We start from the raw sequence: 14474 nt of genomic DNA, 5'->3' as shown, positions 1-14474 counted from the left end.
CTGCACTGATCTTTTGTGTACAGAACTACCATGCTGTAAATTTTTCTGGAAGAAAATAAAATTTGTTTCGCCTTTAAATTCCATCATCTTTTCCTTTAATAATGTACTGATTAGTTATATAATCCTTAAAGTATTCTTGACATTGGTGCCAAAACTCAGATGGATTTTAGCGGAGAAACAAATGTTGCTAGGTACGGTACTTTGGTACTTACTGATCATTTAGTTAGGAAAACCTAAAGCACCTATCCGGTCCCAAGGTTCAACTACGATGACAGAACACATGTGTTGCGTGAATTCCAGTACTTTACTTTAAAATATATCACGGGACCTAAAATTGTTGCTTTCAAGAAATAAAGGCTTCACTCTCTCTCTCTACGATTTATCTATTCTCAATTGACATATCACAGTAGGAAATTTCATTACAAAAAGCAGAACTGGCTTTCTTATTGGCCTTTGGCAATGGGTTAAATATTTATTTCAGTTCTCGCTCAACAATAGGTTAAAATAAATATTAATCATTTGGGAGATATAACCATCCAATGTTTAAATTAATTAACAAAAACATTTCCGATTCTATCCATTGCCCTTCGAAACCATGCTTGCCACAACTTAACTACACTCCAAAAATTTGATTAAAATCGGTCCAGCTGTTTAAAAGCCTTATGGTGACAAATGTCCACACAGAAGATTTTTATATATTAAGATATATATATATATATATATATATATATATATATATATATATATATATATATATATATATATATATATATATATATATAATAAAAGTGAAAAATATTGAAAAGACCACACCAAGAGCCCATAGATGCGCAATGCAGCAAAACTAAAAAGCCAAGTAAATATAAAATTAAGCAAACAGGATATCAAATATTAAACAAATTATAAATAATAAATGATGATAAAAAGGAAAAATGCAAACAGCTATTAAGTACGTAATAGCTGTTTGCATTTTTCCTTTTTATCATCATTTATTATTTATAATTTGTTTAATATTTGATATTCTGTTTGCTTAATTTTATATATATATATATATATATATATATATATATATATATATATTAAAACTTCTTTTAATAAATTTTATAATAATACCTACAGTAATTTTTAAAACAAACAGTAATAAAATATTTTGATTCATTCCAACACATTTTTTAGAAAATAGCAAGAAATAGAACCCAAAGCAGCCTCTATGAATTGGAGCAGAGGGGATTTTTTTTCTTTTGAACTATTTCAAATATTTTCAATATTGTTTGCCATGATAACTTTCTTGAGTTATTGCAAATTTTGAGTTGGTTTGGGTAAGCATCTAGTACAACATGGGTTCTAGAGCAGCCGGCAACTTGATGTACTAAAATCATCATATGAGGCAGTGAGAAGCAAAGGGATTTAAGTGGCAAAATTAAAAATTTTGAGATAACCAGTACAAATAGTAGGTGAACCCGTACTCTTTCTTGGGGAAAGAGATAGTACTAGTAACTCTGGTAGGTATGGCTGTACGGCATGATTTAGAAAAAAAAATCTCAGTGAAAGCCTACCTAGGATGTTATCTTTAAAGTCTCAAAACGTGAAAATGTCTACTTACATCCCTTTGCTTCTCACTGCCTCATATGGTTTTTAGTACACAAGTAAATTCAATTCTACATATGTACAAGAAATGCCTTTTTTCAAGTGACAATTTGAGAAAAAAATTTTTGACAAAAGTGTTTAACGAAAAACATGACACATTTTTTTATCACACACATTTTCATTACACAATTCACATGACAAGAAAAATACATCATTGAATGCAAAAGGAAAGACCAATTTGTTGAAACTTACTACAGTGTTTTCCAAACCCTAACTGTTTAATTCAAACCCTTACCAAAACAAATATACTAGTAAAATTCAGGGAAAAAATATATGTACCTGCTTGAATTTTTACCCTATGCAGCCTAGATGTGAAGGAGTCATTTACAGTAAACTGATGACTTGGTTCTAAAAGAAAAACTCTTATTTAAAAAACAATGTATGTATGTGTGTATATATATATATATATGTTTAAAAAATGAAAAAAAAAAATTAATTTCCATAAACTGAAGAGAATGCAATTAATTTTGTGTCACTACTTTCAACATATATATACATATATATTTCTGTGATTAAAAAGTAAAGAAATAAGAAAACTTTTCATCATGTGCAGCATGAAAAAATAAAATAAATAGAAACCCCCACACCAACACATAATATTCGATTAAACGGGGTATTCAAACTTCATAATACATTTAAAAAATTAAAAAAAAAAAAAAAACAGGACACAATACGACAGACATATCAGAACAAAAAATCAGGACATTCAATTTTTGATATTTTTCAACGTACAGTGTGCACATTTTTTATTTTATTGAAAACAGGAAATATTAGTAAGGAAAAGAAAAAAAAAAAAGAAACACACAATGAAATTAGATAGTATAATGGATTCATAGAGGTTAATACAGATTTAATGGCTCAATAAGACATTGGGATAAGCTATAGCAATAAAATTGCATTTTTATTTTAGCTTGGAATTTATTTCAATTTTAAAAATTGAAGTTATAGTTTTAGGTAAAGCTTAATTTTTGAATATGGCTTTGAGTTAGTAACTTTTTTTATTTTAATTTATACAATTGTTAATCGTTAATAAACTTGTTGTTCATATTAGGACTTTTTCATTAGGGGAGACTGGGGATACTTGATCCCTAGGGATACATGATCTCATAGCCAAAAATGTACCAAAATCGAATTTGAAACCTGACAATTATATTAAAGTTATACTTGTACATAAAACTGGCAACATTTTTTTTTTCAGCCATTTTGTTTTAGTTCAAGAAATGATTGGCTGAATGTGTCAAGGGAAACTTTTTTTAGGAAAGCATTCCAAAGTTTACATTATCCGTTAAATACAACTTAAAAAAAATTCCAAAGTATAATGTTAACGTATAGACAGTCTTAAATAATTGAGACATACTTTTAGTAAATTGCCACTGATTGTTAATAATAGAACAAGTATGTTTGTAAAAATCGCATATTAGGAATACTTAATCCCTTCGTTTAGAGGGGTACTCTCCATATGACAATATAAACACAATGAAAACAATATAAATGTTGTTTAGTAAGTTGACATTAACTTTAAACATTCAAAACCATGTTAACATAATAAAATTTATCATAGTGAGTGATAGATTTAATCAATCACTGCAGCAAATATGCTAAACAATTAAATAATTAGTTCACACTTGTAACATACAGAACAACTCAAATATCTAAAAAAAATTAACTCTACTGATAAATTATGTTCTGATCAGCAAAATGAGCTTGAACAAGTTGAATTAGATGTCAAATATTTGTTTGAAAGGGAAAAAAAATGATTTTGCTATACTTAGATTTACAGTAGAAGACCATTATAACGCCGACCCATATAACGCAATTCTCTATAAACCGCACAACTTTTCAGAAGTAAACAATAGGTTTTAGAAGCTTAAAAAATCCTTCTGTTTTGCTTTGCAAACATAAAAATTGTTAGGCAAATTAAATTTTGAAAGTTTTTCATCTTCCCATCTTAATTCAAAGCTTTTAAATTTAAAATTTGTACTCATAGTAAACAGAAAATACCAGATGGCTCTTGAAAATGCAGCTGTTAAGCGAACCATGAAGCTAGCAGAAGTGCAGGATAATGCACTTTCTTTTGATTGTGAAACATAATTATTTGTGAATAACTAATTGTAATATTGGTGCTTTAATACTCATTGCAGATAAAACTCATTCTGAAGTGCTAATATATAGATATATTCTGAATGTTAGCTTCAAAATTTGTGAAATGATCTATATAACTCAAAAACCTGTATAATGCAAAAGCTCTGGTCCCAAGGTGTGCGTTAAAACGGTCTTTTACTGTATAACAAAAAAGTAAGTTGCCCATCATGTAGATCTATTAGCGAATATAATGCTAAGTTGGATTTCTAGAGTTTGAAATAAGTTTTCTAAATCGAAAAGGTAACATGCTTAATCAATCTATTTTTCCTGAAAAAATTGACAAAAGTGTAGTAAATGAGAATGAATGTGTTAAGTTGCATGCATCCAGATGGGTTGAGCTGAACTTTAAGAACACCAACAAACGAATTGGTAGCACTTGATTTTTCAGGTTTTGAAAACATATGCGAGGCTCCCATACGGTTATACTTTAACTGCCAAAGTTCGTTTTTTAGGGTAAGTTCTGCTTTAGACCGCTTTTTAACAATTTGGTCAGATTATATACTGATTTTACTTAAAACCATATTTTTAAAAGTATTCATTACGTTAAAATATACTGTGTGCTGAAGTCAGTTATGCCCAAACACATGGCCGCCTTTTTTCTATTGAATCTGACTTTCCCGGATTATTTCGCTTCAGAGACGTCATTAATTCTCCTTCAACCGCTGGCAACTAGCAAATGGAGAGGTTTAAAGGAGGAGTTATGACGTCAAATCCAAGCAGGGTGATACCAATATTTCTCCAGGGTTCGTACGCCTTTGAAAAGTGCTTGAAATTTCTTTTCCTTTTCTAGTGCTTGACAACCTTGAAAAAAGCGTGAAAGTTTTTTAGTGCTTGAAATTGGTAGAAAATCATTGGATAATGCTTGAATATGTTTCAAGAATATTTCATCAGTGCAATTTTCTGAACTTGAGTTTGATATGCAGCATCACGAAAAATTGCATCCTGTGCTTCCGAGTTCAATCTTTTTGCCCCTTGCTAATATTTTGCTATTTTTGGCAATCAGAAGTTATTTTGACATACGCTACCATGGATAAGCTTATTTTTTGTTTCATTTCATTAGATGATAAACTTACTTATCTTTGGAACCATGGCAACATTGCACTTTCTGGCACTTCGCGAAAAACTGCTTTTTGTGTTTGAGATTTCAATCTTTTTGCATCTTTTAATTATTTTGATATTTTGGGCAATTGGATGATATTTTCACATTTTCTATTTTCAACTAGCATAATTTATGTTTAATTTTAGCTATGCTTAGTCAAATAATAAATAAATTTATTTTTCAAAAACATGCCAACAGTGAACGTACTTCACGAAAGTTTGATTCTGGTGTTCGAGATTTCAATCCTTTTGCATCTTGGAGTTTTTAATATTTTTGGGAACTGGAAGCTATTTTGACATGTACTACCACACATTTTTTAATAGTATTTTTAAAAATTGAATGGTTTTTGTTTCTTTTTATCCTTATTTATTATCAAAAATACTCATAATGAGTATTTTCAATTTGAAAATATAGCTTTATTAATTGAACTTGCACATTTATTGATTACATTAAGTTATTCAGTAAATCAGACTCAAATTTACATTCAGTGTACTATTTATCACTCAAGCAGCATTTGCATATTTTTGGGTGTGGTGACTTTAATAAGATATTTTCTTTCTTACTGATTTTTATATATATTTAAAGACAGTTACAATACCTAAGTGGCAGAACAACTAATACATACATATGAAGAAATGATTTGGATACTTAGTATACTAATAAATGATGTGCAAACCTCTAATATTTTTGAACTTAGGCAGTAGCATAGCCAGAAATTACCTCCTGAGTTGGGTGTTTGGTCATAAACTCTCATATATAAACTATCACATTAGGGTTGGAAATATGTGCAAAAACCAAGGGCTCTGGGGGAGGAGACCTCTCACCTGACCTCTAAACCAGTGGCATGCAGGACGGGGAGGGGGCAGGAGGGACACCTGTTGGCACAGGCCCGAGCCAAAAGGTAGCCCAAAATTGGTGAAATATATGTAGAGTCGTAGGCGTAAACTACAGCCTTAAAAATTTTTTTATTTGTGACAAACCCCAAAATTTTTGTGTATGCCTCTGCTCTAAACTATGCATTCTTGTCTTGCAGTACCTTACATCAAAATTAATTCTGTTTAAACTGGTTAAGGAAAATGTTTGTAAATGACTATGTGTTAAGATGTTTCTTGTAATAACTGTATCTAAAAGGTCTTAACTAGGTATGCACTGATTCGTTGGTCACTTAGCTGAATTTATTATCTGCCAATTTTTCAGTTATTAGTAGAAAATTTACTTTTCAGTTAAAATTACTCTGTAAGATCGTTAGTTACATGCTTTCTGCCCCCCCCCCCTCCCAAATGTTTGTAAATAATATAATTCAATAGTTAAAAGTTCAGTTGTACAGAAGGTGGTAAGGAATTGTATCATTAAAAATTATTATTATGGTTAATTAACGAATTATCTTCACGCATTTAGCAGCAGGCAGCCAATTTGCCTTTTGGTGCTTCCCTGGGTTTAACTATGAATGGTCCTCTCAAGGTCCTCTTTTTAATCCTAACTGGTCCTATTTTTGATTGAAAGTGGTCCTCTTTTACCCTTTTCTATGGCTAAAATGTGTTGGGAGCCCTGCATAGGCTAAAATGTGTTGGGAGCCCTGCATATGAGATAAGCTTTCTTTTTTATAAGTACACAGATAAATTTTTCTTCCCTCTTTTTAAAAATTAATTCAATTGATAAAACTCTTGATTTTATTATTGCAAGACAAGATGTTTGCAAATAAGATGATTTTCGTGCTTGTCATCCTATTGTTTTTTATTTGTTGTAATTTTAGCTTCATTATGCTACTTTAGAAAAATTGTTAATTTTATTTATAAAACATAGTATTGTTCACAACTGTATTGCATAATAAGTAACTGATCAAAAGCATCATAAGTTAATTAAAGTTGTGTACATTTTTTTTTACAAATGTCTAGTGAAATTTGAAACTTATTTTGTGTTCACATTATTATAATCTAATAAAGAAAATTAGAAATGGTGTTATTTTTTAGAAACATTATGTTGAAAACTAAAATCCATAAATAAATTGCTGATTTAATGAAAAGTCGATGTATTTTCTAAGCGGGATCAAGTATCCCGCATGAAGGGATCATGTATCCCTTGATGTGGGGATACGTGATCCCTTTATGAAATTTTTGAAAAAAATTATTTTACCAAAACTATCTGTTTAATTTCAACTAAAAAAATACTATCAAATAGAGGAAAAATACCTTTGTTCACATACTTTTTAAAGAAAAAACTGATAATTTGCAGCAGAGAAAAAAATTGAAAAGATGAACCACAATAGAAAATGAATTTCTAGCTGTTTGCTAATTTATTAGCTTTTAATTATTATTCTTAGTAAAACTACTATTACTACTCATGCAATATGCTGGAGAATTATAACCCATCATTTCTTCTATACATATCATCGATATAGAAGAAAGTAACAATGGTAAAAAACAGCATAAATGAATAAATCTTATGCCGGACCTGCAAAAACTGCAAAATATGCTGAAGTGATTGAAATATTAAATGCAAAACCTCAGTTTTGAATGCAAGTTTTTTCAATTTGGCGCAGAGAAGTACAATTAGCCACCTTTTGTAGCAGCTTGGCGCAGCATCGTTGATAAAAGCATTTGGCACATCCCTGTGACTTAAATCAAGTTTTGAAAACTGAATTTTTAGAAAAGTTCAAAATTTTCGGGTTAACTTCAAAAATATGCAGATTTAACTTTTTAAGAAAAAATACATAAAATTATGAATAAGATTATAAATAAAAACATACAATTACCTATTTCTTTAGTTTTTGGAGTTTTTATCAGTATCCTCTGATTAGTTTTACCCATAGCTAATGACTGAAGAGCCCGTATTAAATCTTTCTCTGGAATATCTGTTTCATTAGAGATTTCCTATTGAAATAATTTAGCTGATTCAAAAATGCATTACCATAAAATAATTTTCTCTTTACTTAATTATAATATCAGGAAATAATAAAATGAAACTGTTAAATGCAATGATATATACAACCGATAAGTAAAATACTCTCCTGGGATGATAATCAGCATTATCTGCTAATTTTGATTTTTCAGTTGTCATTTTTGTCATCTATTTTACTTTAGATTTATCTTACAAATTTGCTTATTTGGCTTATGCTGAAAATAAAGAATGAAAAGAAAGTCCAATTTCAACATTTTACTATTGTTTGTAGGGAATCAAAAACGACTTTCTTCAAATATCTCAAAAACTCACTATTGTAGATACTGCCATTTTCCTGCCCAAGAAAATATCAAGAAACCTATGTTATTTTTATGTAAAATATTCACTTATCAAACAAAAACTTTCTCGAGAATTTAAAAAATTTAACAATCTAGTTCTAGAAAGAAGATACAGCAGTATCATCACAACTTGGGTGTACAGTATATCCCCAAGTTAACAATTGTCAAGGGAATGGAAAAATTAATCATTAAATCGAGGAGCATAGACATTCACTGCAGTCAAATCCATACCAGGGAAATATATTAAATTGAGGAAATTGTTAAATAGAAGTTTTTCTGTTCATATGATACATTTTAAAAGCTATATATCTTTTTATAACTAATCAGTATTTTCAACAGTGTCATTCCATGTCAGCTGGTAAATTTTTTATTTCATCTCCCTTCTTGAGGAAATTTTGCAAGTGTGCATTTTCTAACGAGAATTTTATGTATCTGCACCGTCTCAGTAAAATTTCCATAACACTTTTTGTAGAAATTTCGACAAGTTTTTGCAGCCAAATACAGCATGAATAATATACAAATAAAGTTATTCCAGATTCATTTAATATTCTACCACATACATACACACTTACTACTTAAACTTACAGCTTAATAGATTTGCATACAGTATAATTAATAGGAGAAATGGAACCGTTAATATGTTCTCTAAAAAGCACTCGTCTTATTAATAACACATAATTTAGTTAACTATATTTCTGAATTTAATAAAATTAGGCATAGCCTTTTAAATGAAGGTATACATCTCATAAAGAAGTCTGAAAATAATGTACGTAAATAAATAAACAATAAAAAATTTTGTCCTGAAAGGGTTCAAGATTGTTAGGTTTTTTTCCTATCCATTATTGTGTCCACGAGAAGGCATTTCGCTCCACTTTCTCGAAGGCGGAGTTGAATTTTATGTGGGGGTGATCGGTAAACATATGTTCATGCTTGTAAATGAGACAACCTTAACATTGGCATACAGTTTAATAGACAAAAATGTCGGTGTTCTCTACATCACTTGCTACATTTGTCGTTTGCTACTTTCGTTATTCTTACATTTTAAAAACTGCTGCTTTTACGACATAATGCTGTGATCCTAATATGCCCTCTGCTCAAAACAGCAGGCGGCATCAAGTGCCTTCTTGTGGAAAACGGACAATACTTATACTTTTTCTGTCTTTGAATAACCCCGAGAGACTCCCATCTGGTTAGTCATTGAAGTGGTAGGAACAGGGGGCCCTCGGGGTGATGTTTTTGAATAACAAACATTTTTGCCATTTTAATAACTCTCTTAATCTTTATTTCATGCTATCGTGACAAAGAAAGCTTATCAAAATGGCAAAAAAAAAAAAAAAAAAAAGCAAAAAACATTATTAAGAACATAAAAACATAACTAAATAGTTAATAATAATATGGGAAGACTCTTATCTGGTCCTACTTTTTAAATAATTTCCTTATATAGATTTTTTTCTTATAACACAAGAGATTAAATGATAGTAAAAATAAAAAATTACCTCATAAGTTAATCTTTCTCTTGCATTAAAAAGCATTAACACACACATCTGATAAGTAGACACTTGAATTATGTGTTTTCGAGGAGAAGTATTACGCTCAGCTGATGTTGGAACAATACAAGTACTGTCTTTCATTTCACCCTCTTCTTTTCGTGGGCCATAAAAAATAGCATTAAGATCCACAGATCCCAACTGTGGCTGTAAAGTTAACTGGCGACCGGAATGTTTAGCAAGATAAAATCTACAATTAAAAAAAATAAGAATATTTTACACTAGAAAATTAAAAAACAATGTCATCTTTAGAAACATGAAAGAAAGAGATGTTCCAAAATTCTAATGAGCTGCTAATAAGACGGTACATTTTGCAACCTTGTCATTTCATTGAGATAGTTTGTTTCTATCGTGAGGTTTATTAAGTAACTTGCGGTGGTCTAAACTACTGATAATTAGTCCCTCGAGGGACCTAACTAGGCTTAAAGATACTTGTGCTTGACCTTCAGCAAAAATGGGCGAACTTAAGTCAACCACAGCACAGCTATATAAACAGCCTGTATAACTCATGATGACGCGAAATCGGAAACGTCCCCCCCCCATCAATCAAATCTTTCTCGCAAAACTAAAAAAGCCTCTCAAGAAAGTACATGTCGCAAAACTTTGAAAACGTCCCTTGAATCAAGGCAAAAACAAATGCAACATGTTAGAGATGAAAATCGAATTAGTAGACTCTCTTTCTTTTGATGCTTTGCACAGGTTTATTTTGATGAGGACTACAATCTGAGTGTCTTGCATTCGTTATGCATAATATATTTTTTATTACAGTACAGAATACATATAAAGAACACAGGAAAGAATTTACATCAGAAAGAGAGGAAAGTACATCCGGAGCGAGGGTGTCTCTACATACCACCTCAAGTGGGAGAAGCAATTGCTTTAGACCACTCGGCCAATGAGACCCCAATTAGTAGACTCAATAAACAAAAAATTTCAGGCAGCAAAAACTACCTGCATTTGTCGCACGCAGGTAGCGTGAGACACAGTGTGCAACACCCAACGTGCACCGATTCCGAACTGACAAAATATGGCAACTAGTTGTTGATATGGCGAATTTTGATTACTGTCATGTGTTTAGTGACACTCCCAAGGTTAAGACAAATTGATTGGGTATACGCCCAAAATGTCGCGGCCAAAATGTCGCGGGACAAAATGTCGCGGCCAAAATGTCGCCGGCCCAAAATGTCGCCTGCCCAAAATGTCGCCTGCCCAAAATGTCGCCGGCCCAAAATGTCGCCGGTCCAAAATGTCGCCAGTCCAAAATGTCGCCGGTCCAAAATGTCGCCGGTCCAAAATGTCGCCGTCCCAAAATGTCGCCGACCCAGAATGTCGCCGACCCAGAATGTCGCCTGTACAAAATGTCGCCGGTCCAAAATGTCGCCGGTCCACAATGTCGCCGGCCCAAAATGTCGCCAGTCCAAAATGTCGCCGGTCCAAAATGTCGCCGTCCCAAAATGTCGCCGGCCCAGAATGTCGCCGGTCCAAAATGTCGCCGGTCCAAAATGTCGCCGGCCTAAAATTGGCTAGTTCAATTTGTACGAAAAATTTAAATGTATGTCGATGCTTTCCAGCATAAAAGTTGCGAAAGAATATTAATTGCCTTTCAAAGTAAGTTCCTTCAAAAATTCCAAACGTTTTCTCCTGTCTTAATTCGTAAACATCTGATTAATTCCAGGAAATTAATAGTTTTCAGAAAAACATACGTTTTTCTGTATACTATTACAAACGTAAACATGTGAAAGGCTGCTGCAACGGAATTCTCTTTCTCGTTTAATCTGATTAATAATAATACTCAAGATGTAACATAAAGGACCAAGATGTAACGCAAGGATTCAGACAAAAAATTGGTATGGAAGTAAAACTAAACTGTTCTAAGCGCGAATGAAAGAATAGTGAGGCGCAATTTGAATATGGCAAGAGAATAGGCGGTTTGTATTTTTTGAAGTAATGAAGTAAAAACAAATAAATCCTTCACTCTAGCATATTATTACGGTAGCGACAGGTCAGTCATTTAGGGGATCAGGCGGAATGGCCCACGACTTTGAATTTTTTTTTATATACAAGTGGGAGTGGTTTTTATAGCAATCCTATGAATTTTGCATTGGTTATACATACGCCCGTTATCCTCCCTCTCCCCTTTCACTGGAAAAATTCGAAATCACGGGCCAGGGTGGAAATAAAGTAGAAAAGTATCTTAATGAAATTTAATTTTCTCTTAGATTTATCAACATTACCCTAAGAACTGTAAAAAAAAAAAAAAAAAAAACTACGTTTTCAGTGAGATATACGTTGGTTAAAGTAAGATCAAAACTGCCGTGGGAACTCCCATCTCTTATGAGTAAAATTCTGAAATTACGTCGAAATGTTCACCGTCAAATCTTTTGAAATCAATGAAACCCGTAACTGCTAAAACAGGTGTCTTTCACTCAGATTTTTGAAAAACGACTCTACGCGATGACAAATATTTTCAATTCTCAACATTCAAGAAATTTATATATTCGATAGAACATCAAGGGACAATTTCAGAACAGCTGTTTTATTGAAGGTTTTCAATAGGATACTTTCATGCATGCGAAGTAGCGCTTGTCAGCTAATCACATTTTCCAATTTTAAATAGAAAAGAAAAAATTTCATAATGTAGGGTGAAATAACTGATATCAATGAGATTATTCAGATCAATTTTGACCTAGACTTATTTTTAAAATGAGTTTCAAAAAGTAATAGTTCCAGCTCAATATAGTTTGGTAATTCAGAAAGAAAAGAATATTGATAATAATAATAATAAACAAATAAGTTTTTCTCTCTCAGAAAAAATTGCTGTTTTAATTAGTGAATTTTTACTACGCAAATTATATAAGAATGCAAACTCAGTTTTTATTTAACACTCACGCTAGCTAAAGTGCTACAAAAATGAGAGGAATACACGGCTAATTTAGATTTTATTGATATCATGCTCAACCTCTCATATATAAATTCAGTATATTTTTCATTGTTTATTTAATTACACTGACTCACGTAAACGATTACGAAACTCAACTTAGAACGAAAATAAGGCTTGTTTTCGTTTAATTTCACTTGTATACTACATTTTTGTATGAATTCTCGCATTACTTCTTGAGATATAGCAGTCACATAAAACGATAAAAATTATTCTGTGATCCATCCTTTTGGGATGACTGAAGCCAAAAATAAATGAGCAACTCGCCCTTTAAGATATACCTGTAGCCCAAATTTTGTCTTAACCCTTGTACAGTAGACCCTCGTTTTACGCGGGGGTTATGTTCCACGGAAATGCTGCGTAAATCAAAACCGCGTAAATTGAGACCTAATATTAGTGTCAAAATAGGAATTAGGTTCCGTAGATTAAAAAAAATACTTCATTCTAGTGATGACTAATTGTATAATAAGTTTAATGTGTACTTATATCAATTTTTACGCACAATATGCATAAAGAAAACAAACTAATTTCGTCTTCTGTTTATGAAGAAGAGCTGACTATGATAGTTTTTTGGTAGTCATTAAGAATTTTTCCTCCAATTCTTTGCTTAGCATTAACTCATCCATGATCACTTGCGTCATTTCCATGATAGAATCTTCTTTCACTAACAAATCAGAAAGATCATTCCTATTGTCTACGGATGGTTCGAAAATTTTCAATGTGAGCGTTTTTGGTTGTGTGTCACCGGAGTCGGTATCCTCGTTGGTTTTGACCTCCTTTGTCACTCCTAAAAGCTCTTCTTCCAGTGAGTTCTGAACTGTGTGAGTTTAATCACTTTACTTCTGATGGAAAAAGCTCTGGAACCAATCGCATAAAATGTCTCCAAGGACCCAAGTTTGATTATTAGCACGCCAAAATGCAGTTAGTTACGTGTACTCTGCAATCTTTAGGAGCTTGGGTTTTGAAAGAGAGGAAAATGTTACCTGTTTGCATTGCCGCATCTGCGTAAAACCGAAACTCATCTGCGTAAATAAAATAAAGGTGTCAAATCTTCAACCGCGTATAATCGAAACCGCGTAAAATAAACCCGCTGAAAACGAGGGTCTACTGTATTACTTTTTGAGATATATCAATCACAGATAATAAAAAAGAAAGGAAAAAACATTCGATTGCTCTACCCTCTGGTGTTATTGAGCCCAAAATCTGTCCCCCGGCTGCTTCCTAACATTTTATTTGATTCCGTTCATCATTTTTTGAGCAATGACTGTCACGCATATCGATGAAAACTTTCAGTTACTCCACTATCTTGAACAAATTGACGCAAAAAACCACGCAGCCCTAAATCATATATGGGTACTTGCGGGTATCGTTCGAATTCTTACTACAGGTATTGACGTAGAATGTCCCTAAAAAATCGGTCACATACAAACGAACACTATTCTTGAAGAAAAGTTTAAAATAATTTAGCGAACGTCAGAACTGAACGCCGTCAGAACGTTTTACAGTTGGTAGATAGCGAGTCACAAGAAATAAGATAACGTAACGCTTGTATTCTATTTGTTTGCTGAAAAACAGCCGAGAGTTGCGAATCAAAACGGAATAATCTTTTTAGAATTTATCATGAAACTCAGTTAGTCCAGTCCCATTTTTAACGGAGACATTCATTAAAGGCAGTAACCATTTATTCTGCAAATTTGGTGTTAAACATCATTTTTGGACATTTAAATTTTTCTTACCAACTGAATAAACGAATTTTGGATCTACAACATTTTGGACAGGCGACATTTTGGGCCGGCGACATTTTGGGCCGGCGACATTTTGGACCGACGACATTTTGGACCGGCGACATTTTGGACCGGCGACAT

The 14474-nt window shown here is 32.2% G+C and overlaps 1 protein-coding gene across 1 annotated transcript in view; it reads right to left on the bottom strand.

Annotated features, from left to right (window-relative positions):
• LOC129234121 (cullin-3-like) overlaps positions 1-14474 on the bottom strand; it is an 86924-nt gene that overhangs the window by 19843 nt on the left and 52607 nt on the right. Inside the window, exons 13-15 of the mRNA XM_054868012.1 lie at positions 9621-9861; positions 7641-7758; positions 1927-1995 (exon numbers count right to left, since the gene is read on the bottom strand). Of these exons, the coding sequence (XP_054723987.1) occupies positions 1927-1995; positions 7641-7758; positions 9621-9861 (428 nt within the window). The remainder of the gene's footprint in view (positions 1-1926; positions 1996-7640; positions 7759-9620; positions 9862-14474) is intronic.

This window comes from Uloborus diversus, chromosome 1 (genome assembly GCF_026930045.1).
Source record: "Uloborus diversus isolate 005 chromosome 1, Udiv.v.3.1, whole genome shotgun sequence".
Lineage (NCBI taxonomy): Eukaryota > Metazoa > Arthropoda > Arachnida > Araneae > Uloboridae > Uloborus > Uloborus diversus.
This window is presented reverse-complemented; position numbering and strand designations above follow the sequence as displayed.